Source organism: Myotis daubentonii, chromosome 9 (genome assembly GCF_963259705.1).
Source record: "Myotis daubentonii chromosome 9, mMyoDau2.1, whole genome shotgun sequence".
Classification (NCBI taxonomy): domain Eukaryota; kingdom Metazoa; phylum Chordata; class Mammalia; order Chiroptera; family Vespertilionidae; genus Myotis; species Myotis daubentonii.
In genome coordinates this window covers 9,552,666-9,578,725 of record NC_081848.1, presented here as the reverse complement: position 1 = coordinate 9,578,725, position 26,060 = coordinate 9,552,666, and the positions used below count along the sequence as shown (strand labels likewise).

At 48.2% G+C, this 26,060-nt stretch overlaps 1 protein-coding gene across 2 annotated transcripts in view; it reads right to left on the bottom strand.

The window, feature by feature from the left end:
- TTC12 (tetratricopeptide repeat domain 12) overlaps window positions 1-26,060 on the bottom strand; it is a 50,283-nt gene that overhangs the window by 6,195 nt on the left and 18,028 nt on the right. For both annotated transcript variants that reach the window (XM_059707911.1, XM_059707912.1), the window contains exons 7-18: window positions 21,911-21,970; window positions 17,059-17,130; window positions 12,920-12,980; window positions 12,332-12,520; window positions 10,476-10,545; window positions 9,557-9,645; window positions 7,165-7,333; window positions 3,947-4,039; window positions 2,569-2,629; window positions 1,705-1,842; window positions 663-761; window positions 159-227 (exon numbers count right to left, since the gene is read on the bottom strand). In XM_059707911.1, coding sequence (XP_059563894.1) covers window positions 159-227; window positions 663-761; window positions 1,705-1,842; window positions 2,569-2,629; window positions 3,947-4,039; window positions 7,165-7,333; window positions 9,557-9,645; window positions 10,476-10,545; window positions 12,332-12,520; window positions 12,920-12,980; window positions 17,059-17,130; window positions 21,911-21,970 — 1,170 coding nt within the window. The remainder of the gene's footprint in view (window positions 1-158; window positions 228-662; window positions 762-1,704; window positions 1,843-2,568; window positions 2,630-3,946; window positions 4,040-7,164; window positions 7,334-9,556; window positions 9,646-10,475; window positions 10,546-12,331; window positions 12,521-12,919; window positions 12,981-17,058; window positions 17,131-21,910; window positions 21,971-26,060) is intronic.

Here is a 26,060-nt window from a genome sequence, read left to right as displayed (position 1 = left end):
TGCGATTATGGGCACCATTCTGAGGAGCGTGCCCTCCCCATCCCTCAGAGAGTTGGCAGAATATAAAAAATGTGATGCCTTTGGAAGGGTAAGATGCACCAACATTACGACAACATGAAGGAGAACAAAGGATGCTGTTCTGGCTCTCCTGATCTTACTGTCAGGACTCCTCCGTCCTGGCTGTTCAGCAGCAACATGCACCTCCTGCTCACCTCTGCGGCCCAGACCTGCAGCCATGGGGACAGAGAAGGGACTGTGAATGCTCTGGTCATCAGAGTCCTTGATGGAGCTCTCCTCTGAGTCCTGATGAGAGCTGACCACCCTCCTGTGCACCACCACATTCCCTCACAACACCTACTGATCTCCCCTCACTACAGGGCACCATACCTTGAGGGCAGGAACCACGTTTTATCTGACTTTGTAAATGCAGGACCTAGCAGTGTGCTCATCCTGCACACTCAATTTTTTCTGAATGAGCACCTGACCAAGTGACTCATCTATCCCTCAGTGAAGCAGAGAGAGTGTCTCCCAGCATTTCCCAGTCCCACGGCCCGTGCTGGCTCTAGGGGCTTCTAGCTCTTGGTGAAAATGAGAACAGTCTATGCAACAGAATGTGTTTAGGTTGTTCCAGGGTTCAAGGTAGGGAGAAAAGAATACTGTACCTCAGAGACAAAGGGAGACTGAAGACACAAGTTCATCATGAGTCCTAGGAGTGCATATATGACGTCTCTGGACAGATCTACATCCTCCTCACACCTGGCCTTTGAAAACCAAACAAGGTAACCCATGACCTTTCTGTCATGCAGCTTCTACACACACACACACAAACTAGTATACTAGAGGCCTGGTGCATGAATTCATGCATGGGTGGGGTCCCTCGGCCTGGCTAGCAATCAGGCCGATTAGGCCGGTAGGCCAGAGTGGAGGGACCGCAGGAGGGTGGCTGGCTGTAGGAAGTTGGTTGTGGGAGCGCACTGACCACCAGGGGGCAGCTCCTGTGTAGAACATCTGCCCCCTGGTGGTCAGTGTGCGTAACAGTTGCTTAGGCTTTTATATATATAAATATATATTTCTATATTTAGTTGATTTTAGAGAGAGAGGAAAGGAGAGGGAAAGGAAGAAGGAGAGGGAGAGGGAGAGAGACACATCTATCTGATGCCTCCAGTATATACCCTTACTGGGGATCAAACCTGCCACCTTTTGGTGTATGGGACAATGCTCCAACCAACTGAGCCACACTAGCCAGGGTTGCCTTGTAGCTTTTAAAGTCATCTTCCCTTGGCAACGGTCTCAGCATTACTGACACTGCTTACATTGCCAATGTCATGAACCTATGTGATGCTGGAAGATTAGAGACCAGTCTATGAGTTAGTGTTAGTGTGGGACACTCCCAAGGAGTCTCTTGTGCCTCTGCCATGTGACCCTGGTTCAACCTGGTCCTGTTTTAACACTGAAGACTGAGCTGCTCAAATGGGTGGACAGGCCAACTCTACCAGCAAACCCTTCAAGGCTCTCCAGGGTGAATGAGACATGATGTGGAGGCTTGCTGACATCGGCCACCCATAAAATCTGTGGTTATAGAAGGAAGAATCCACTGGCTCCAGCACTCTCAAACAAAATTTTTAGAAGATTTAGATAATGAAGAAGAAGCCAATACCCCCAAAGCAGATAGAAGACCAGCCTTAAGGAGAAAAGCTAAAATACCATGAGGCCCAAGCAAGCATCCCCAAATTCCTCAGAGGCAGACATCTGTCTTCTGGTGGCAGCGTCAGCACTGAGGCTCCCCATGATGGCAACACACTGGCTGAGAGCTGAGGTGTTGACTTCCTTGGGGTCTCTCTTCTAAAAGAGAATCATGAGAAAGCAAGTGTGCAGAGAGCAGGCAGATGATGCCAGCATCATCCCCAGATGCACCCCTCGTGCACCAAAACGCCTGGGAACCAGAGAGTGCAGCATCACACTGGCATCAACGGGGTCATGCTGGCAACAGAGTGGAGGCACATGGGTTAACCCCAAAGCATGTGGCCTGGAACAGAGAGGCCTTGAGCTCATCTCAGGGATACCACCAACCAGCCTGGACAACAGAGCTTCCACTTCCACGTCTGAAAGACTGGGCTGTGGACATGCTCAGGTCCCCTGAGACGTGGCTCCCCAGGGACAGGGGCTAGTCCCAGCATGCTCTCCTCGAACTCCCCCACCCCCTTGCTCTTCCCTGCCTCCCCAGCTCAGATCGCCACACTCGCCCTCCTGACCTGGACAACTTTCATTCAGGGTGGCACACAGTCCTTATGACCAGACTGGGGATCACAGGGGACTGATGAACCTGAACACTCTCTCGCCTTCACCCCAGATGCAGAGGCCACGTCCAGCTCTTCCTCCCCCGCGATGAGCCTGCATGTGCCCTCTCCACCTGGCCCAGTTAGCGCTGTTTTAATAAGAACTGTGTAAATTCCAGCTGTGAATAAATGATTCCTGAACCTGAGAGTCAACAGGCGCTCTGGAGTGTGACTGTGTTTAAACTGCTCATGCCCCTGAGAGTCAGAGATGATGAAACGAAGACCTGCTCACCAGCACGCCTCTGAGAGCCGGGAGAGCACCTGCGAGGTTGGCCCGGAACCAGATTTGGAATCTGTTGGGAGAACACCAGCCGTGATTTAGCTCCACACTGCACAAGCTATAGGAGAAATGCAGTCTCAGGGGATGGGGTGAACAGACACAACCTCTGGGCCCCTGTGTTTGCCATGTACCTGGATGACTAATTCGGAAACAGAAGAGAATGTTCCAGGTACATGACGCGGCTTTCATCTCTCCAAGTCTGAAGAATTGCCTTTGATGTTAAACATCAGGTCTCAGATGGCAGCACTGATGCAGAAAGCGCTGGAATCCCTAGGCTCTGCCAAACTGACCTCCCAACCCCCTGCCCTCCCCTCGCTCCGAGTCTGCACTGTGTGCTGTGTAAACAGGAAGTGCAGTGCAAGCACAGTTCCTCGGCACAGCCATAAGGAGACCTAGCTACACATGTGCCTCCAGTGCTACACGTGTCTCCACATGCTACACATGTCTCCACATGCTGTGCACTATTTCTACATGGTACACATGTGTCTCCACATGCTACACACATCTCTGCACACTACACACACGTCTCCACATGCTTCATACCTCTATATGCTACAAACCTCTACACACCCACACGCTACACACATCTCCATATGCTACGCATATCTCCACATTACAAACACATATCCATGTGCTACATGTCTCCACATGTTATACACATCACATGGCACACACGTCCATACATGCTACACTCATGTCTCCACATGCTACACATGCATCTCCACACGCCAGAGCAGCTACTGAGTCCCCAGCCTGTGCCGAGGGCCTGTCCAGGAGCAAAGCAGCACTCTCTCACGATCATTTCTAAGCACGATGTTCTAAAGGTGGTGAGGAAATTAAACAAAAAACAAGAGACACTGAAAAACAACAACAACACTTAAGAATTATGAAAAATGTAAGACCTTTACTGAATTCCCCAGTAGCTAAGCCAAAAAGAGCAGGGGGGATGGTTACCCATAATGCCACTGGCAACCCAAGAGAAGGCTCCATTTTACTGTGCACTCTCTCCCTCACTCACATCTATTCAGTACACATTTGCTAGGCAGTTCCCATTAGGTGCTGATTAAGGGAAAGAAGCTTCCCCAACACACAGTAGGCTTGTCTAATGTGTTTTAAGTACGTTACTGCTTCCAACCCCGTTGAGGACTGGGTCCCCTGGCCCGAGGGGCTGGAACAGCAGTGCTGACCTCGGCCCAGGAAGGCATCAGCCCTCCTACTCACTGGGCCTGCGATGCCCACTGGCCAGCCTCCCTCTATGCTGTACATTCTAAACTATCAGACAGTCAGCAACAGTTAAGGAGAGATGTCAACTTCTGTAAATAAATGTTACCTTTCTTCCAGCGCCAAGTCTGTGAGTAGTCCCATGGCTGAGGTGGCCCTCTCGTCTGAGAAGTCAAGAAATGACACCAGGGCTTCTAATAATCTGTAAAAAAATCCAGTACAACCTCAGAGTGGGCTGTCCTCCAACTGACAGCATTTCCATCAGGGACACCTTGCAAGGAGGCCAGGAAGGAGCCAGATGCAGGTGAGGTAGCTGGAGTGGCCCTGCCATGCCCTCTAGGAAGCCCAGCTCCTGGCCATCCATGACACAGACTCTCCTGCAGAGTGGCTCTTACCACCATGTGCAGTCCCAGGGTTGAACAGTTTTAACCCAAGTCCACTGATTATCAGACGACTACAGGAAGGAATTGCTGGAGCTTCTGCCATGTGACTCTGGCTCGGCCAAGTTCAGTCACATAAATGACATCTAAATGGCATGCTACTAATCTGCTAATGACTAAAGTAGGAGGGCTCCCTAATAAGGTGAGGGATGGAATAAAGACTTCACAAAATTTTGACAGGCTGCTGAGTATATCAGATAAAATTTAATTCAGTTAAACTCAAACTCCTACACTTAGAGCTGGAAATTCTGCATAAGTAACAAAATTGGTAGACCTAGTTTATAACTAGTTCATATGAACAAGATTCAAGGGTTATTGGGTAACTGCAAACCCATTATGAGCAAATAGTCCGGTGGAGTTGCCAAAAAAAGCTAATGCAACCTCACGCTGCCCTGACAGACTAACCAACCCAGGACGAAGCAGGGGCCACTTGTGCAACCAGCAGGCCCATACTCGGCACCCACAGTGCGCTCAGTGCTGTGCTCAGTCCAGGGAGGGAAGGACTAAGCACTTGGGTGATATGCCAGAAACAAATTCATGTCACAGAGTGGGCACAGTCCACCTGGTGGGAGGTGTGGGAGGATGGCGATGAAGGCTTCAAAGAGCAGATGATATGTTAGCTCTCACTTGAAAGTGTAGTGCTGGCTTTTTGTTCCGTTGTTCATTCAATCGACACCTGCTGGGCACTGTCCAAGGAGCTTGCAGGCCAGTGTCAGGCACACGGGGAGCAGAGCATTCCAGGCACGGCACACAGCATTCACCAAGACAACGTGGCATCAGACAGCAGGGCACATTTGGGGGCTGCCAGCAGGTCCTCACAGTGAGTGCTGAGGGTGTGAGGAGAGGACACCCACATCTGTGCTACTGCCTTTACTCAGCTGCTTGTCTAGGCAGGGTCTGGAAGTCAAGTCCAGAGGGAAACCAGGATGCTTAACATGGAAAAGACCAGGCTCCTTCACGCCCTGCAAAGTGGGAGAGATGACGTGTTCTGTAGACCTTCGATAGACTGACCGAGGCCTCGGGATCGGCAGCAGCATTGTCCCAGACTAGAATGGGGCAGGCAGTTTGTGCTCAGCGAAAGGAGGTAATTTTCCATCAACAGCACATCCTGTGGGAGATGAGAGCCACATCCTTTTGTTAGCTGGGAAAAGACCCCAGTCCATCGGCTGTGATAGTGTCCATCCTAATCAAACTGACTCGAAGCTGGAATCTCCCCTGGAGGGCAGCGTGCACACCATGTACGTGCTGGGATGCCCCCGAGAGGACATCGGTGCTGGGCAGGGCTGGGCTGGATAGTTGACGACACCCCAGGCAACTTCAAGTTTCTGCAACTCCCCCACGTCCTCGGGAGTGAATTCAGTGTTCCTCTGTCACAAATCACTTATTTTACAGTTAGTTCCGATTCTTCCTCCGCCAATTGAAATCTGTTCTCCTCGCTCTTAAAGACAATGCTGATGAACCTGAGTAGCACAGAGGAGGGGCTGAGCTGGCAGCCTAAGATCATCTTGCTTTTAGTCCCGGGAGCCATGAACAACGAGGCGTCTCGCTGTGTGAGAGTGCACATCCTAACTGGACTGAAGAGAGCAGCTGCCCCTTCCCACCCTCCTCATCTCCTTTACTGTTGGCGCTTTCTGCTTTGCTGGCAAGCAGCTGTCCCTGTAGATGGACCACACATCAGAAAATGATCGAATGCACCATAAATGCACTTTCGCATCCGTTTAGGACCTGAGCATGGGTCCTGGAGAGAGCAAATGAGTATCAAGTTATTGTTGAGTCCGCACCATGTGTCAGGCATGACACTGGCCACTTCCCTCACTGTGGTTGAAGCTGTTTGCTGGCGAATCCCACGGAAACCCTGCCATCGCCTTCTTCCCTGCCTGACTAGACTGTGGAAGCTGGAACCATTTTCCAATCACAGGTGTCACGTGACCAAAGAGAAACAGAAGCAGTTGTTTCTCTTGATAAAAGGGACAGACCCAGCTGGTGCTAAACTGTCCTAAAGGGGGAGGTGATGCTTGGAGTGGCAGCAGCCTGTGTGACCATGAGGGAAGGGTCAAGAGAAGGACAGAGCCCTTGACTCTGACATCTTGAAGCCATTCCACCAGCCAATGCCACCTCTGGTCTCTGCTGTTACATGAGAAAAGAAGACCAGCTCCTCTTGGTCACGTGTTCTGTTGAACGCAACAGAAAATGTTTAGCTGGCATCCACACATCAACGCTCTTAAGCTTCACCAAAAGTCTGTGAAGCAGGGAAGACACCAGGCTCATCAAGGCTAAGTAACTTTCCTGGGTCACATAGCAGACAGAGACAAGCAAAGGTTTGGGGTCATGACTGCTGGCACCTAAAACCTCGCTGTTTCCACAAAGTGGCACTGGCCCTCCTAGTTCCCGTCACTGTCCACTTGTTCCGTCAATGCACCGTATAGGGAAAAGCACCTGGGAGGTCCCGGGGCCTGCCTGCAGCCTGGCCTGCTGCAAACCGTCTCGTTTCACTGCAGAGAGCACATTCCTCGCTTTCTGGTCTAGTCGGGGTGGGTGTTAATGAGAACAGCAGGCATTGAGGTAATAAGCTAAGGCTTTTTGGCTATTTAAAGAGAGCAGGCAGACTCCCGGGATGATCGTGAATGCCACTCTCCAAGACACTGGAAAAATTCAAATTGAAACCCAAGCAATTCAAAGACAGCTTAGGGGAGAGAAGCTTACGATCCTATAGCTACACTTACGCAAAGAGACCAAAACCAAACAAAACATGTGATGAAGGGACTGAGGAAATGACTGCAGATTGAGGAAAAGTCTGATGGCACCTCTCCTGTCAGAGAGGTGAGAGGGAGACGGGCTGCCTTCACTGGGCAGGTGATGCTCTCACACGCAGGCGGATCTTCCTTACCGGGTCAGGTCCAGGTGGCTGATGACCAGGCTCCGGCCGGTCTTCGTCTGGGCGAGCTGCAGCAGCAGGGCCAGGCTCTGCTGCCGGATGGGCAGGACCCTGGAGGCCAAGAGGAAGGGCAGCAGCCTGCCTGAGCCAGGGTGTGTCACAAGCTGGCGCTCGTTTTCCTCTGCAAGACACAGGAGCGTTCGCCTTGTGCACCGCGGGCAGCGATTACAGTTCTGTCCCCACCTCCAACCCTTCTCCACTCATCTGAGAGCTGGGATAGTGAAGTGTAAGGGCACGGACTCTAGAAGCAGACCGCTGGTCTCAATGACCAGGTGGATGACCTCAGCCGATCTAGTAACTCCTGTGCAACTGCTCCCTCATCAGTGAACTGAGGAAGGTGACGGCTAACAGGGGGTTAAGTGAGTTACTACGTGATGGCGCTTACAGTAGGGACTGGCGCACGTACATTAGTATCATTCTTGTCAAAGGCTCCTTGGTATGTCGTGTGGAAATGTGAGGAAAGGGGAAGAAAGCAGGTGAACTGTCTTTAGACCTTCCACTTCATATAATGGCCAGAGTCCTTGCGGGAAAACTAGACTGTCCCATGAGAACGCTCAAGTGTAAAGCGTGCCCCCTCCCCGCACGGGAAGCCACTCCAGGCAGTGGCCCTGGGTCTTCCCCTCTCGCTGGGTCACTTCTAACCAGGCCTGTGAATGTGAGGGCATCAGGGGTGCAGGTGGAGCATGGCTAAGCGCCGAAACAGACCCGTTTGTCCAGCTCATGTATTTTTTCTTATTCTGGAACAGGAGCTCACTGTGAACAACTGAAATAACTACAGGAGAACAGCTGAAAACGAAAGTCCTCCTCTCGTGTCCTCCTCCGGTAAGCCTCCCCGAAAGGAGCTGCTCCGCACCCCTGCATGAATCCTGTTCCCAGCGTGACCCACCCCACACTGCACCTGGCTTCTCCCTCCCGCTAGGCAACATGCACACACAGGCCCATGTCCTGGCCTGTAAGCAGTCCCTCGCTCATGATACTAGTTTGAGTATCATGCCCTTCAGGAAAGAGGCCCCTGCTTCTCTAGTTTTCTAGAACCCATGATTCCTTCACTCTAATAAATCAAGAAAAAAAATTACATGATCTCATATTCAGCAGTTTACAAACTACATTCACAAGCTCTATTGCTGGCTCCTCACAGGAGCCTTTGAAAAAGGGACACAGCTACCGTTACTCTAATTTCAGAGTTTATGTCCCAGGTCAGATCTTTTCCTATAAAAATACAATCTTTTAAAAAATAATGGAAATTGTTCAATTTTTTATTTACATCGAGGTCACAAAAGTGATCAGATTCTATAGACTTATTAAACCCCAGATGCTGCTGCTATGTAAAGTGAGTCTGGAAGGCAAGCGAACTCCTCACACACGTTACTGTCCTGCTATTGCACACGGATCAGTGTCACAGATGTGGCAGATGACCGCTGTTGGGGAGCACACAGGACTTGGTTGGAAAGTTGCCGCCTGCCCTGTTTATTGGAATTCCTACTTAGGGGAGACAGGGGAGTATGGAGCGGCATCCCTAACTAGTCCTTGACCTTTCCAAACAAGTCTGTGCTTTGCAGAGCCCCAGGTGTTTACTGGAATCCTTATGCTTAACCCCTGAATGCCCTTGCCTAGAGGACAGTGTAAACACGTGTCCTCCCAAGATTACTCACCCCACTGATTGTATCTAAAGATAAAAATTCCAATAAAGGCCTAATGAGGCAGACAATAGAGGCTCCTCTGGCTACTAAAGCCTGGGGCCCCTGAGGCCTCCCTTACATAGTCAACCTGTGTCTGAGTAATCTGTTCATCCGCCATTCAGGGGCTGCTGGTCAGCCCTGGCAGACTGTAAAGCTCGTGATGCTCAACTGGGTCCTGTGGTCAGCAAAAACCCCAGTTGAGACCACTCATCACGCCGACAGCGGCCTCGGCCATGGGGCTGGCGCTGCAAGGGTGCCAGGAACATAAGTGGGTGCAGGCCTTGATTCTGACCCATATGCTTTTTTCTGAGGGAAGGTCCAGACATCGAGTCTCCAGGGCCTGGCCTCTGGGGGAACAAACTTGTCTGCCCACGCAGCTCCTGCATTAATGGGCGTTAAGGGTGATGAGGTGCCCTGATTGGTTTGGCTCAGTGAATAGAGCATGGGCCTGCAGACTGAAGAGTCCCGGGTTCGATTCCAGTCAAGGGCATGTACCTTGGTTGCGGGCACATCCCCAGTAGGGAGCGTGCAGGAGGCAGCTGATCGATGTTTCTCTCTCATTAATGTTTCTAACTCTCTATCCCTCTCCCTTCCTCTCTGTAAAAAATCAATAAAATATATTTTTTTTAAAAAAAGGGTGATGAGATGTGATAGGCCAGGCTTACCATTCCCCCTGCACACAGCTTGCCAGAGCCTGAGAACAGACACACACAGGGTCTCTGCCACTGCATCCTTTCCTGCCGTGGAAAAGCACCTGGAATGGACAAGGGGGAACAATGTAAAAACTGGAACTCAGTCTTCATCTTCCTTTCAGCTGGTTTCATTGCACCAACAGGCCTACAATATAGGGTGAGAAGTGGTTCTATAATCCAGAGCTGCAGGTCACCAGGACCAAAGGACCGTGAGGCACTGGACTGAGAGCTCCAGACAAGGATGCAGGCTGAGGAGGCCACTCTGGGGGCAGGGAGGGGAGGCAGCGAGGGTCTGAGCCAGGGGCTAAGGATCATGGTCACACACGACCTGTGCATGGTGGCCAGCACACCACTTAGGGTACATGGGCCTCCTCATGCAGGCAAACATGTGCTGGTGACTCCAACCCACAGTAGCATCCTAAGCCTCAGGAATTACACTAGAATAACTGAAATACAAAATAAAATAAAAATAAATTTAGCAAACAGCCTCCTATCATATGGGTCTTTCTTCAGATGAAATTATAGATGGGAGCAGCCAGGACTCAGCTGACCTCATTTCCTGATATGATCAGCAAAATTCCCGAAGGAAACGAACAGCAATCTTGCAGCTGGTGGGAAGCCAGCAGCACCGTCGTGTCTCGGACTTTGAAGTGCTTGGGGAAGCCCTGGGAGGTTCTGGGGCCTTTTCTGCAGTCACTGTGGCATAACTAACACTAACCGAGGCTCCGGCTCCAGGGCGCACACAGCACCTCTGCACTGGCCAGGGGCCACCGATAATGACTGCGCGGGGCTCATCCAATGAGGTCTCTGCCTGTGTCATTAGTGTCTGCTTCCATGAGAAATGCTGGTCTTTCCTTTCGTTGACACTGGCTATCTTTACAAACATGCCTACCTTCTTATAACTTCATTCTCACTGATGATACTGAATCCATTGTGTGTTCTGAATAAAGTTCGTTCTGCGCCTAAAGCAATGTCAGAGAAGCCCACGTCAGACTCCTGAACTGCCTGCTGTCCAGCTGTCACCACCCCGGCTGAGAAGAGGAGCTTTGGGACCACTGTGTACAGGGCCTGGGACGGCTGCATACAGGGACTGGGATGGCTGCGTACAGGCAGGGACTGGGACCACTGCATACAGGGACTGGAACCACTGTGGACAGGGACTGGGACCGCGGCGGACAGGGACTGGGACCGCTGCGGACAGGGACTGGGACCGCTGCGGACAGGGACTGGGACCGCTGTGGACAGGAACTGGGACCGCTGTGGACAGTGACTGGGATGGCTGTGTACAGGGACTGGGACCACTGTGGACAGGGACTGGGACCGCTGTGTACAGGGACTGGGACCGCTGTGGACAGTGACTGGGATGGCTGTGGACAGGGACTGGGACCGCTGTGGACAGGGACTGGGACCGCTGTGTACAGGGACTGGGACCGCTGTGGACAGGGACTGGGACCGCTGCGGACAGGGACTGGGACCGCTGCGGACAGGGACTGGGACCGCTGCGGACAGGGACTGGGACCGCTGTGGACAGTGACTGGGACGGCTGCGGACAGGGACTGGGACCGCTGCGGACAGGGACTGGGACCGCTGCGGACAGGGACTGGGACCGCTGCGGACAGGGACTGGGACCGCTGTGGACAGGGACTGGGACCGCTGTGGACAGGGACTGGGATGGCTGTGTACAGGGACTGGGACCGCTGTGTACAGGGACTGGGACCGCTGTGGACAGGGACTGGGATGGCTGTGTACAGGGACTGGGACCGCTGCGGACAGGGACTGGGACCGCTGCGGACAGGGACTGGGACCGCTGCGTACAGGGACTGGGACCGCTGCGGACAGGGACTGGGACCGCTGCGGACAGGGAGTGGGACGGCTGCGGACAGGGACTGGGACCGCTGCGGACAGGGACTGGGACGGCTGCGGACAGGGACTGGGATGGCTGCGGACAGGGACTGGGACCACTGCGGACAGGGACTGGGACCGCTGCGGACAGGGACTGGGACGGCTGCGGACAGGGACTGGGACGGCTGCGGACAGGGACTGGGACCGCTGCGGACAGGGACTGGAACCGCTGCGGACAGGGACTGGGACAGCTGCGGACAGGGACTGGGACAGCTGCGTACAGGCAGGGACTGGGACCACTGTGTACAGGGACTGATGAAAGAGAACAGTGTGATGCTCATCAGTAGGGGAACTGATGGTTGCTTTTAAACTGTTTACAGCTCCTAAGCAACCATTAAGTGCAACTGGGGTGAACCTTACCATTTATCCATTTCTCTATGGTTGGGGGAGATGTGTGGGGGTCAGACAGGGTGGTTGGGGTATATATGGGGAATTGTGTGGGATATGAAAAGGGTGTGTGGATATGTGTAGGAAGTGTGGAGCATGTGTGAGGGGTGAATAGATGCAGTATTTGTTATGTGGATATAAGTATATGGTGTGATGTGTTGTGTGTACATGCTGTGTTGTGTGTTGATGGCAATAAGTGTACACAGAATGAAGGCATGCTGTGTGTGTGTTTTGTGTTGTACTGTATGTGTGTGGTGTTTATTGTATGGATGTTGAGTGTACGCATGCCCTGAGGAGAGGCTGGAGCAGGGGTGAGGGTATATTTCTTGTGTACCCCCTCTCCCACCTACGTTATTGTAGGTCTTCGATCAATATTCATGGAAGGAAGGGAGTCTCTGACCTCTAAACTCTGCCCCTTCACACCGACAACATTCATGAGGCCACACGTCTCTGGCTTACAGTCCTCCATCAGCTCAGTCAGGATCTCAATGCCCCCCGCGTAGAACAAGGGGTTCTGGTCGGGCTTGGAGAGAGTCCCCAGGAGATGCCTGGTCGTCACAGCTGTGCTCTTTCCTGAGTCCAGCAGTTGCTGGGCTTCCTTCTCCTGGAGGTCTGCCTTCTCCCGAAGATCCACTTGATCCAGGTAATCTAGCAAACAAGAAGGGAAACAAAACAACCCTGGCACCAATGCTACCACACAAGGAGTGAGCTCTGTGAGGATGGGGCCTTGAGAGGCATAAGCATTAAAATAACTCTAACTCATCTTCAGCAAGGAGAATTTTAGGAAAAGTGTACAGTCTGCATCCAGAACTTTAAAATCTTGGGGATGCAAAAACAGAATTCCCTATCCAGAAGGCTCTAAAGGGTGGTGTGTACAAAGGAGGAAGGCAGAGATCTGAGTTGGCGAGCAGAGGAGAGAGGCGCAGGCGGCCTGTTAACACAGAGGATGGGATGCAGGCAAGGCAGGGCTATGCAGCCGCGGAGAGAAGGCATGAAGGCAGCCGAGGGCCAGAGCAGAGGACAGGCCATCAGCAGGAACATTCTCACCTTTCACCTGTGTCTGCAGCTGGGGGTTTATTTCTAAGATCTTCTGAAAACACTCTCTAGACTGGAAAAAACAAACAAACACAAGACCTTGACAAGTGGGTATCGGGCAAAGGTGATTATAAGAAAGACACCGGTATCACAGGACTTGGCTTCATTATTTCCTCTGGTCCCTCCTGCTCCCAGCACAGGAGGCAGGCATGTGAGCACAGCAGGCATGTGACATTTTTTTATTTTTTTTTAGGCTTCTCTGGGTCTACGAAGCAATGGGTATTATTTCAAAATTTATTTTTAAAAAGTAGTGCTGTCATATGACCTGTGATAGAAAATTTCCATTCCTAAATCCTTGTGGATCATGTCTGGCTGAGGTTAAATACAAAATTTAGATATGATATTTGCACTGAGAGAGAAGAGGAGGCTACCTGTCAGATATGCCAGGTAGTCAGGAAATAAACAAAGTTGGAGACATTGTTGACAGAGATTGGGAACAGGAAACAAGAGATGCCTACTGAAAGGGTACAGGGCTGCAAAGAGCCGGGCATATAGAGTCAGCTTGAAAGCTTGAGTGAGGGGCTCTCACTGAGGAAAGTGTTGGACAGAATGTTTCTGGAAAAAGAAAGATTCTAGTTCATGAGGCACGATGCTGGGTTTAGGGCAGTGCTGTCCTCAGGAATATCGAGAACTGTCCAGAGGGTACCAAAAGAAAAAGCACAGGGAAAACAAAACAAAACAGTTCTGAGCTTTCTTGAAGGCTCAAGGCTTGTTTAGAAGATTAGGATTAAGAAATAAACTGAAGAAAAACCACGTTAGTAAAGAACAATGTCGCAGGATAGAGGATACACATCAAACACGGTAACTGCTACGGGCTAAATGTTTATGTCCCTAGAAATTCCTATGTTCAAACCTAAACCCTCAAGGGGATGACTTAGGAGGTGGGGCCTGTGGGAGGTGATTAGGTCATGAAGAGGGGGCTCTCGAGAACGAGATTAGTGTCCTTACTAAGAGGCCCCCGAGAGCTCGCTCACTCTCTGGCTGCCTATGAACTAGGAAGCAGACACCAAATTTGCGGTGTCTTGATCTTGGACTTCCCAGACTCCAGACTGTGAGAAATAAGTGTCTGTGGTTTAAGCTACCTGGTCTATGGTATAGCAGTCCCAAAGGACTAGGACAGTGATCCTGTATCCAACTTCTTTCTAACCCTAGATCTAATCTACCAGCAATTCCTGCTGGCTTCCCTGCCGGTATATGTCCAGAATCCCATCACTTCTCACCACCTTCATCATCACCAAGCCGGTACAAGCCATCATCACCTCACTTGGATAATTTGTTGCAAATTATTACTTATTTAACCAGCCTTATTACTAGTTCTATTCTTTATTACCATGTCAAAATATAGTCTCAACGGCTCAAATACAGCAGAGTGAGCCATTAAAACATGAATCAGATCATTTCACTTCTTTACTGAAAACCTTCTGATGGTTCCCAGCTCACTCAAAGTAAAACCCAAGATCCTCCCAAAGCCTGCAAGGCCCGAGGGGATCAGGCCCCCACCTCCCCCATCACCTGCCTGACCTCATCTCTTATCACTCTCCTCCTGGCTTGCTCCATTCTGGCCCTCTCTTCACCTGGCCCACTCCCCCACTATACATCCACTTCTTCTTTACTTCACTACCTCCTTTCCTTTAGAGAGGGCCTTCCTGACCACTCTACACCTTTGCTGCTTCCTGGTTAAGTTTTTTTCAATAACACTATCACTACCCAACATACCACACATCTACTCATTTGGTTTCTGTCACCTGGCCACCTGTACCTGAAAAATATGAGTTAATTAAGTCAAAGATTTTTATTTTCTTTATTGCTGTATTCTTGTTGCCTAGAATAGTACCTGAAATATAGAAAGCATACAATACATATTTGCTGAGTTAAATAATTAAATGAATAAATGAGTGAATAGAATTTGGTAGAGAAGGGGAAATTAATATTTTCTTTTCTACTATTAACCTTATTACAATAAGACTGTATTGTAATAATTAAAATGCAACAAAGGAAATATTTTTTAAAAAGACAAATATTTTTTAGAAGACAATTTCTTTTAAAAAAATCTAGTATCTTATAATGGAAAAACATTTCATGTTCATGGATTGAAAAACTATTATTAAGATGGCAATACTCCCCCAATTGATCTACAGATTCACTGCAGTCTCCATCAAAATTCCACCTGGCTTCTTTGTGGAAATTAACAAGCTGATCCTGAAATTTGTTGGTAATCAAGAGACCCAAAATAGCTAAAATAATCTTGAAGAGGCAGAGCAAAGTTAGAAGACTGTTTCCCAATTTCAAAATTTACTACAAAACTAAAGGAATCAAGACAAATGAACAAATGTGGTATAGGCACAAGAATAGACACATAAATCTATGGAACAAAATTGAGGGTCCAGAAATAAACCCATGCATTTATGATCAATCAATTCTTGACAAGGGTGGCAAAATCATTCAGTGGTAGATAGAATAGTCTTTTCAAAAAGATGGTGTTGGGATGACTGGATATCCACATAGAAAAGTGTGAAGCTGGATCCCTTCCTCATACCATATACAAAAATCAACTCAAACTGGATCAGAGATCTAAATTTAACAGCTAAAGCCATAAAATGTTTAGAAGAAAACATAGGAGTAAATCTTAGATTAGGCAATGACACCAAAAGCATAAGCAACCAAAGAAAAATATAGGTATGCTTCATCAAAATTTAAAAATTTTGCCCAACTGGTGTGGCTCAGTAGTTGAGCATTGACCTATGGACCAGGAGGTTATGGTTTGATTCCAGGTCAGGGCAAATGTCCAGGTTGTGGGCTCAATCCCCAATAGGGGGCATGCAGGAGACAGTCAACCTATGATTCTCTCTCATCACTGATGTTTCTATCTTTCCCTCTCCCTGCCTCTCTGAAATCAATAAAAAAATACTTTTTAAAAATTTAAAAATTTTGTACCACAAAGGATACCATCAAGAAAGTGAAAAGACAAAACAAAGAGTGATAGATATATTTGCCAATAAGTTATTCGATAAGGGACTTTTATCCGTAATATAAATATGGCAAAGGATCTGAAGAGAGATTTCTCCAAAGAAGATAGGCAAGTGGCCAGTAAGCACATGAAAAAATGCTCAACATCATTAGAAATCAGGGAAATGAAAATCAAAACCACAATGAGATACTATTTCACACCCATTAGGATGGTTATAATAAAAAAGACAGATAATGACAAGTATTTTTATTTCTCCAGAATGTGGAGAAATTGGAAGCGTACACTGCTGGTGGGAATCAAGATGCTGCAGCCACGTTGGAAAACACTGGGCAGTTCCTCCAGAGTTAAAACAGTTATCATGTGACTCAGCGGTTCCCTGCTGGGTATTATTTACAATCAAGAGGATAGTAATCAAATGTCTCACAAAAACTTGTACCTGGATGTTCACATTAGCCCAAAGTGGAAACAACCTATTAATGTGGTCTCTCCATACAGTGGGATATTCAGCAATAAAAGGAATGAAGTGCTGATACCACAGCTTGGATGACCCTTGCAAACATTATGCTAACTCAAAGAGGTCAGCCATAAAAGGCCACATACTGTGTAATTCTACTTAGATGAAGAGCCTAGATTAGGCAAATGCATAGAGACAGAAGTAGATTAGTGTGCTTGTCTAGGGCCGAGGTGTGGGTGCGGGAAAGGGAGTGACTGCTAATGAATGTATGGCCTTTGGGGGAAGTGACACAAATATTACAAAATTTATTGTAGTGATGGTTTCACAACTCTGTGAATCGACTAAAAACCAGAGAACTGTGAAGATATACGAGCATGATTACTTTTGGGTGAAAAGGTTACAAGTGCCTTTTGTTTTCATCTTTTTCCCTTTGTCTTTCTCTCCAGAGATGCTTCCTCCAGGGCTGAACACTGGTGAGATGTTGCAGAGGGGTTGCTACAGCAGGGGCTGCCCTAGAGGACCCTCAACATCCTTCCCTACTCTAAGAGCTTAAGATTTTCCCTGGAAAATACTAAGAGGTGGGTTGATATTTAATCAACTTGGAGGAACAAGAGGGTCGGAAGCATCGCTGCGATCAAACCTGCCACTTACATTCCTCTAGGAACTTACCACACTGTAGTTCTTCAGAGCCAGGTGGGCTTTGCCCATGTGGAAATAAGCTTTTGTGCATTTTTCATCACACTGCATGGAAGAGAAAGACCAGTCAGACGTCTCAGAAGGTTGGGGTCACTGGCACCCCCTGACTGCCCAGCTAACTGTAGAAGCCAGGCTCTGTTCCCAGGACAGCTCCCAGAGTGGACAACTAAACCTTTTCCATGCATCTGGGACCAAGCTAACTGATGCCTGCAAGGAGCCAGGATACATGAGAAAGCTCTCTAGCAAACTGATTAATGATGCCCGTCAGCTTGCATTTCCATTTAATGACACTCGTCAGGAAAGAAACCAGAAACCTTGTTTGGAAGAGCTCCTGGGTTTGGCAGATCATAGGAATTGCCTGGGACACTTACAAAACTGCTACCGGCCAGGCTGAACCCCACATCAATTACACTGTACTGTGGGGTGGGCCCAGGCATCAATCTCTTTTTTTAAACTTTCCAGGCGACGTAAATGCAGCCAGGCCTGAAAATTACTGGTTTGTTAGACTAGAGGACACTTTATTCCGGTAAGCAGCCGAGATGATCATTACATCTAGGCCTGGGAAGTTCCTTCCCTGAAAAAAACCACCGTCATACTCTGGGAGCTTACCCTTTTATCCCTGAAGGCCAGGAGGGCTGCCCCCTTCAAAAGGGAGGACTGACACCCGAGGCTGAGACTCAACCATGTACACAGGGGCCCTGCCCCTGTCTGCTCCTAATTATTACTCCAGAGGGAATAACTGGCACAAAGACATAAACTGCAATTTAAAACATCCAATTAAGTAATTGAATCTGCTTTATGTACAAGACATTGGGCCGGGTCAGATGCCTTCAGGGTTTAGTTTAAAGAGGTTAAGGGTGAGGCTCTAAGAAAACATACAAACAAAAAGAAATTAAAATAAAAAGAATGAGGCTCAGGGTCTAAAACATCTGGGGTGAACCCCTGGTGTGGCTCTCACCAGAAGTGGGATGTTGACCAGGTTCCCTGACTTTCCTGATACTCATTGTCCTCATGTGGAAAATGAAGATAATTATAGTCTCTCTCTTCTCTTCTCTCTCTCTCTCTCTCTCTCTCTCTCTCTCTCTCTCTCTCTCTCTCTCCCTCCCTCCCTCCCTCCCTCTGTTGTTGTGAGGGGGAAACGCTTGTCAAACACTAGTATGGTGCCCATGAGATGGTATCTGAGGCTGCTGCTGCAGTTACAATAGCAACCCACTTCAGGAAAAGAGAGAAAATGTAAAGAAAAGTGAAATAACAATAGAAGAGGTAACAATAATTGTTATTGGAGAGCCCTTTATAGAGGCATGAATTTCCATGAATATTGTTTCCTAACTTGTTGCTGAGTGAATGGCAGTAATAGTATAAATAGTGCATTTGCATACAGTCCCATATGGTTCATATAAATTATTCCATACAAACTTTAAAACAATTCTATGACATACATTTATCCTCATTTTACTGACGAGGAAACGAAGGATTAAAGGTCACATAGATGCCAAATGGAAGAGCTCGGATTTAAAATCTGGCCATTTGATTAGGCACCGAAGGCTCAAAAATTATACCAAATCTCCTGCAGAAAAGTGCTCTAGCAGCTCAGTAGAAGGAAATGCACTCTGAAGAAACAGTCTCACAAAGGGCAGCGGAGGAGGATGGACCCGAGCGGGATCCTGAATGTCCTAGTACAGAGAGGTGAAGAGAGAGGATAAAGGGAATGGGCTGAGCAAGGTCGAGGTCAGAGAGTTCAGGGAGCTGCAGTGGACAGTCCAGAACCTGAAGCAGGTGCTGACAGAGGGCAGACCAGGGTGGAAGGGGTGAGCTGGAGTGTGTCTCCACATGGAGGCCTTGAATGCCGGGCTCGAGGAGGATGACTGCTCCATGGCTGTGGCTGGAGAGTTGGTCTGGAGGCAGCGTGCAGAACTGCCCAGAGGGAAAGGCAGGGAGATAAGGGAGGAGACCAGAACAATCACTTAGAAGGAGGGCTAACATCTGATGTCCTAGTGACAGTGGGAGTGAAAGGAAAAGTGCAGACACCAGAGCTCCGTCAAAGAAAGAATTGAGCGGCATCAGCCAACCATAAGTGATAAGGGAAGGAGGAGGTCGGTTCAAACGTTTTGGGATGCCTATGCCTGGAAGACATCATGTGCCATGAGCAGGCGGAAGGGAAGATGAAGAGTTTGTTTCAGATGCTGCCCAGCGGATGGAAATTGGCAGGAGGCAGAGACACACAGCCCTGGAGCCAGGAGGCGCACACTGGGGAAGTAGGTCTGAGAGCCACTTGCAGAGATGAGAGTGGAACCGTGAGAGGAAACGGGAGCTTTGAGGGCTGAACCCTGGAGGACTGAGAGGGTGGGGTTGAGGAAGCGGGAAAGGTGTGGCCAAGGGAAAGCGGAGCTGCAGCACCATGGCCCATGAGAGCCGCATGTCCACAGAACCATCACAACTGGAGGACCAGCGCCTGGCCCATGCCCACTGTGGGTCACCAGGAAGGGGTGTCGCGGGGACACCTTCCTCAGTCACTGAGCAAAGGGCTGCTAGTGGATTTTCTCCTTCTGCTTCCATCATGTGTGGAGCGTCACAGGGATGATCTCACATCCCCTTGAAGGGAATCCTGCCGTGGAGAAAGACGGTTTTATTGTGAGGAAGACATGTTTACTGTGAGGAAGACGAGCTTTATTGTGCAGGAGGTGTTCTGCTGAGAGAGCGACGGTCTGACCCCAACTAAAACCAGCTTTGCTGCCTGATCTTCCCTGACCAGGAACATCGGTCTTGAAATATCATCCTGGGCTTGTCTGCCAATTCAGAGCTGTCCGAAACACTCAACGGGCACGAAGGCACTAATACTATTAGCAGTGGAGCGCACTGGCCTCCACTATCGATACAGTGCTTTGAAAGCGAGTGAAACTGTTTAGTTCATGGCTTTGTTGTAGAGCTCACCACTGTTAGGTCTCGGAACCCCTTTACATTTTTCTCCGTCCCTCCCATGTTTACCCAACGCTTCAACTGGGAGCCTTGCTGGGCCTGTAACAAGGTTGGCTGCTGAGTGTCAGCGTCTTCTAATGTCAGCTCTGCGGGGCCTGCTCTGGCCTGGGCTTCACTGTTAATTACATTGTGCTTCAGTCAACATTTGGGATCAGACCAGTGTGTTACCCTGAGTCCGAGACGGTGTGACTACCGCTTTGGTTCTTTTCAGATCAGAAAAGATACTCCTGGCAGCCCCAAGAGGCGATTTCCTTTCTTCCACAGAAGGGAGTGAGACCCCCAGCCCCAAGGTTCCTGTGAAGAGGTGTTTTGGTAGATGGTTCAGAGCACAGCATACAGTTAGACCGACATCTGCTGTGTGGTCCTGTGCAGGTTACTTCACTCATCTCCGAGGCTCGGTTTCCATGCCAGAAAAATAAGGATAACAGTGGTACTGAACACAATAGAACAGAACGACGTGAGGCTCAAATGCGACAGCTCAAGGCCAGCAAGCAGCCAATGCTGGGTTTTACTCTAATTGTCAGGACATCTCTCTTCTCTTACAGATGATGGTAGGAAAGAAATCATGACCCAATGGAGTGACAAAGCAGGCTGGTGGCCTGTGCCGGAGCTGTGGGGCCCCACAGTTCCTGTAACGTGAGGACTGTGATGTGGCTGAGTCGCCACCACATGCTCTAGGGGAGGAAGAAGTCAAGCACACAGATGGTGGCTCGGGAGGATCCCCGGGGTTTTATGAACCGTAGCAAAGGCGAACTTGCACTCCACTCCCGTCTCCCGGCCTACCGCGCAACAGGAAGCACGCGTGTGGCCAGCACGCTGTGACACAGTGTGCTCCTGCCTGGGCCGCGTGCCCGTTCAGCTGCGGTCGGGGTGCTGTTCGGGGAATCAAGTCCCAAGATAAGTCTGGTATGTTCTCCTGGCACTTCAATTGTGCTTGGTTTTATTTAAAATAATATGCATACATTAAGACATACAGATAAATTGTATGGCATGCAATGCAAAATTCACATGGATCTTTAAGATAAAAAACATGTCCAAAAGGAAATGTCATGCTCTCTGCCTCTAGACCCTCCAGGGGCTCATGCTCATTCCATTGGCAGCACGTTGGCGAGAAAGTATGAGAAGCACTGGTTTTGGTTGTTTAAAGCCCCTATGACAGAGTAATTTAGGGGAATATGGATTAAGGACTATTTAACTATTTAGTAATCTGAAATAATATCTCTAAGAGGTGATCATGACATTTATCTTTTAAAAGCCCTTCTAATATTTTCCCCAACAGACCCCACCTTTAATTGTCTATTTTGGCAGATTTTGGAGGAAATGCCAAGCACAGATATTATGCTACTATCTGCCTGAGGCCTGACTAGCATCCAGGCTGAACAAGAGGAATTCTTTCTTCTGGTTAATCCGCTGCAAAGAGGGGATGCTGGCATACATTTCCAAATGCTTAGGGCTGGAGGGGAAAGCACAGAGTGATGGGGAAGAATGGCGCTGCGGAAGCAAGCTCCCACGGGCTGGAGAGAGAGGAGGAGGCATGACCAAGGGAAGCCATGTGTCTGCTGACACAACAGCCGAGGGTGCCCGCTGCCCTGAACCCTGGGAAACCAATATGAGCAGCAGCCTCTCTGGAGCACTTTCTAAGAGTAGGTACTTTACGTACATTGTCCTAACCCTCAAGACAATTCTATTCTAGCTGTTTTCTAGGTAAGGAAACTGAGGCTCTGACGGCAGTAACTCTACCCTTGCCCACCACCACACTTTGGCAGGTCCCCTCTACTCACTTTAGGACTGAAGCCTCTGGCCCAAGCCAACCCCACTCCATCCTGTGGAGAAGGAAACACCTTCTTACCTTCAGAGCCCAGTCACAGTCCACTAGTGCCTTCTGGTAGTCCCCAAGTTTTATATAAGCCTGTAATGACAGAGACAGCTGCTGTTCACATTCAACTCTATAGCAAGGGTCTTTAGCTCACACAGAAAGTGCAGTCCAATGGTGATGAGAAGTAACTGGTCCCTCCCCACATCACTCGGGGTCCCAGCATATAACAGATGGCTATCATTACGGTTTAATAAGGGGACTATGTACAAGGTGAGGGCAGGACTTAGGGAAACCAACAGGAATGTTACAGAACCCAGGCTAGCAACAGTGGACAGCCATTAATTACCATTGCCAGAGCTGCAGAGATAGGAAGAGGAGCAATGAGCAAACCAGGAGAGGACAGCTTTGTGAAATGATAAAGGTAATAACAAAGATAATAACAAGTGTTGGTGAAAAAAATCAGAGCCCTCATACACAGCTGGTAGGAATGAAAGATGGTACAACCACTTTGGAAGACCGTCTAGCAGTTCCTCAAAAGATGGAACATACAGTTACCGTATGATCCCAGGAGGACTGCAAACATAAGTTCACGAGAAAACTTGTACACGAATGTTCACAGCACCATTATTCACAATAGTAAAAAAGTAGAAACAATTCAAATGCCCATCAACTGATGGATCAATAAAATGTGGTATAGCCATACAATGGTATGTTATTCATCAATAAAAAGGAATGAAGTACTGATCCATATTACAACATGGATGAACCTTGAAAACAACATGTTAAATAAAAGAAGCCAGACACGATAGGTAAAATATTATATGATTTCACTTATATGAAATGCCCAGAGTTATCAGATGTATAGAAGATAGAAGGTACAGCAAGCCTTAACAATAGTTTTGTTCAACATCATTTTGTTATTATGTTGGTGAGATGCCGGTAGGAAGTTAACTCATGTATATCAACTAGCCTCCGGTAAAACTGGCTTCCTTATATGTCATTTTGATTAAAGCTGCAGAAACTGGACTTACTGTAGCCTAGTGGTTTCTTAGGGCTGGGGGTGGAGGAGGAAAGAAATGGGGGTGGGGGTGAGCTGCTTAAAAGGTTTCTTTTTGGGATAATGAAAATGTTCTAAAATTGACTGTGGTGATGGTTGCACAACTCTGAATATACTGAAAACACTGAATTGTACACTTTAAAGTGAACTGTATGTCACTTATCTATCTATATAAAAGCCTAATATGCTAAGTGTCCGACAGTTGGACCATTTGACCAGTTGCTATGACACACACTGACCACCACAGGGTAGACACACACCACAGGGTAGATGCTCCAACTGGTAGGTTAGCTTGCTGCTGGGGTCTGGCCAATCAGGACTGGGTGAAATGGGCAGGACATGCCCTGGAGCCCTCCCGCAATCCCTCCCTGGTCCTGATCGTATACCGGTGGGGTCCCTCGGCCTGGCCTGCACCCTCTCGCAATCCAGGACCCCTTGGGGGATGTCAGAGAGCTGGGTTCGACCTGATCCCTGCAGGCCAGGCTGAAGGACCCCATCAGTCGTGCACTGGGCCTCTAGTCTATAATAATAAAAGTGTAATATGCTAATTAGGCTGGACATCCTTCTGGATGACCTTCCGGACGAAGCCTGGGCTGCGAGGGAAACCCAGGTCCTGGGTGCCAGAGGGAAGACAGTGCCAGCAGCTGGGGGAAGGAAGGCCTACTCCTGCACTAATTTCATGCATCGGGCCTCTAGTATTTCAATAAGACTATTACCAGAAAAAGATAAAGTTTGTCTTTCCTCATGAGCACAGCAAGAAGAGATACAGGAAATGGGAAGATGTTTAAGAGTTAGACCATCACCATGAACCCTAGTGCTCTTGGGATCCTCTAGAATTGGGGGAAATCCAGAAAATCAAGAATGGATGCAGAATTCTGTGATCCATTCAAACTAAACCAATTTAGCTCACCCATAGTTTCAAGGAGCTAGTGGCATGTAAACAAATAAAAGGATGTTTAACAGCCAGCACAGTGACTACGGGTCCCTCTGTCCTAATTACTGGACACAACTGGTGGTCTGTGAATTCTCATCAAGATGCACTCGGTCGCTAAGCACTCTTCTTCTGCACAGTTCCCTAAAAAGCAGCAATGGTCCCCCTGTTATAAGACAGGAAAGCCAGGCACCAGGAGGATGAGTGGCTTTGCAGAGTCCCATAGGTCACCACTAGTAGAGCCAACACTCCATGGAGGCTTGCACCAGGGCACCGTGACATTCTTACAATAAAACTGATGAGATATCTACATGGTCAGTGTCATAACTCATGGGAAATGCCAGCATCCAACCAAAATGAGGAGGGAGCTGGCAGCAGCTAGCTAATAAATTCCTGCGGGAAACTGCTACAGGGTGCTTTCATTAACTTGGAGTGTGTACTAACTGAAGTTGGAGGACTCTGACCCTTAGCTTTCTGTTCTATAAGGCACCATCCTCTCCTCAGGGCTTGGGATGCATTTGAAAGGTAGAGGATGTGAGTTGGAAACTAGCATCCTTCTAGACAACTGCAGCCATGATGTCATGACACTGCTCTTCAGGAAACATACAGACTTGAAAGGTCTGCATGGGCTTCAACAATTTCTCTACAGCCTTTTACTTTTTCTTTTCTTTTGTTCTTTTTAAAGCTTGGATTCAATACTCTATACCTTCCCCATTCCCTTTTGCTTTTCCACATTTTAAGAACTACTTTTTCCAAATGATTTATCTAAATGACACCAGCAATCCATTGATCATAACATTAGCTCCAGGAGGAAAACAAAGCAATAAAAGGGTCAATTTCTCTCTAGCAAGCAGAAACACTCAATTGACAGGGTCCTCATGACGTGTTTTCTAATATTACATGCGAACAGGGGAGGCATCTTAAAAACAATCAATGACTCAAATGATTCCTAACACCAGGCAGCACATTTTGCATTTATTTGTCTCCAAGTAAGCGTTCTCTTTGGGAAGCTGGGAGGAACTGTTTCACCAAAGCTTTTGGTGCATTTACTTATTTTCATCTATAGTCATTCTTATGTGATTCTCCAGAACTAATCAAAGTGCTATTTAAACTGAGTACGGTAAAAATATAATTTAGATGAATCAGGGTATAGACCGTCTGAATTAGATATAAATCTGAGTTACATAACATTTTCAAAGCAATTCAATTTTATTGCTTTCAAATAACTTCAGAGTAATAAGACTGAACAAGCATTAGTAGGTAAATGTTTCAGGGACCAATTTAGGGATAAATAAAAAGGAACTATAATTATTATATTAATTGTTTGCATTTAAATGTTTCTTTTGAAGTGGGAACAGAAACTTAATTCCCTTAAATTGACTTATTATGCTTCCAATGTTATGTAACTTAAAAGAATTTATTGAACATCTGTTATAAATAAAGCATTAGGGGGAAAAGTGTATGGCAGTTTTTGCCCTAAAAAATGTATGATCCTGTTAGGGTGATAAAATGTACACTAAATGCTAAGTCAACCCTTGGCTATTTTATTCACCAATCATTTCTTTATAACAATTTCTCCACCAATGGGACTAGGTAAATGTCATCTCAACTCGAGTCTAAACTGCTGAGCTAATGAGTGATACTGAGCTTGGATTTACTTATCCTTAAGTCACTGTCACTTCCCAAACCTGTGGCCTCCAAGTGTGGAGTCAACACCCTGTAACTTCCCCGTTCCCTTTTGCTTTTCCACATGTTCAGAACCACAGAGGTCCTGCTTGCACACTCTTCCTCAGCACACACAGCAAGGCCTCCTGAGTCTCCAGTTACAGGAACTGGAGCTGATGCGGGCTCTTCCTCTTGTAATGACACGGCCTCAGCGCATTTCACACGGGTCCTGCTGACAGACACTGCCCATTGGATAGTCACGCCCAGGAAGCTGCCGGTTTTCCAGGCCTGAGCAACAGAGAGTTCTACCACACACAGACTCAGGTGCTTTTCAAGATAAGGCCACAGGTGACATTCTGTTTCAACTGCGAACTATCCACCTTGTCCCTTCTTTAACAAGTAGATAATAAACATCTGGGTGACAGTTTTTACATGGAATTCCAGGAAACAGAGCCCATCCTATATAACAGAAGCCCAGCGACCTAAACAGCGGAATGACCAGAATGACCAGAAACCAGAACTACCGACCC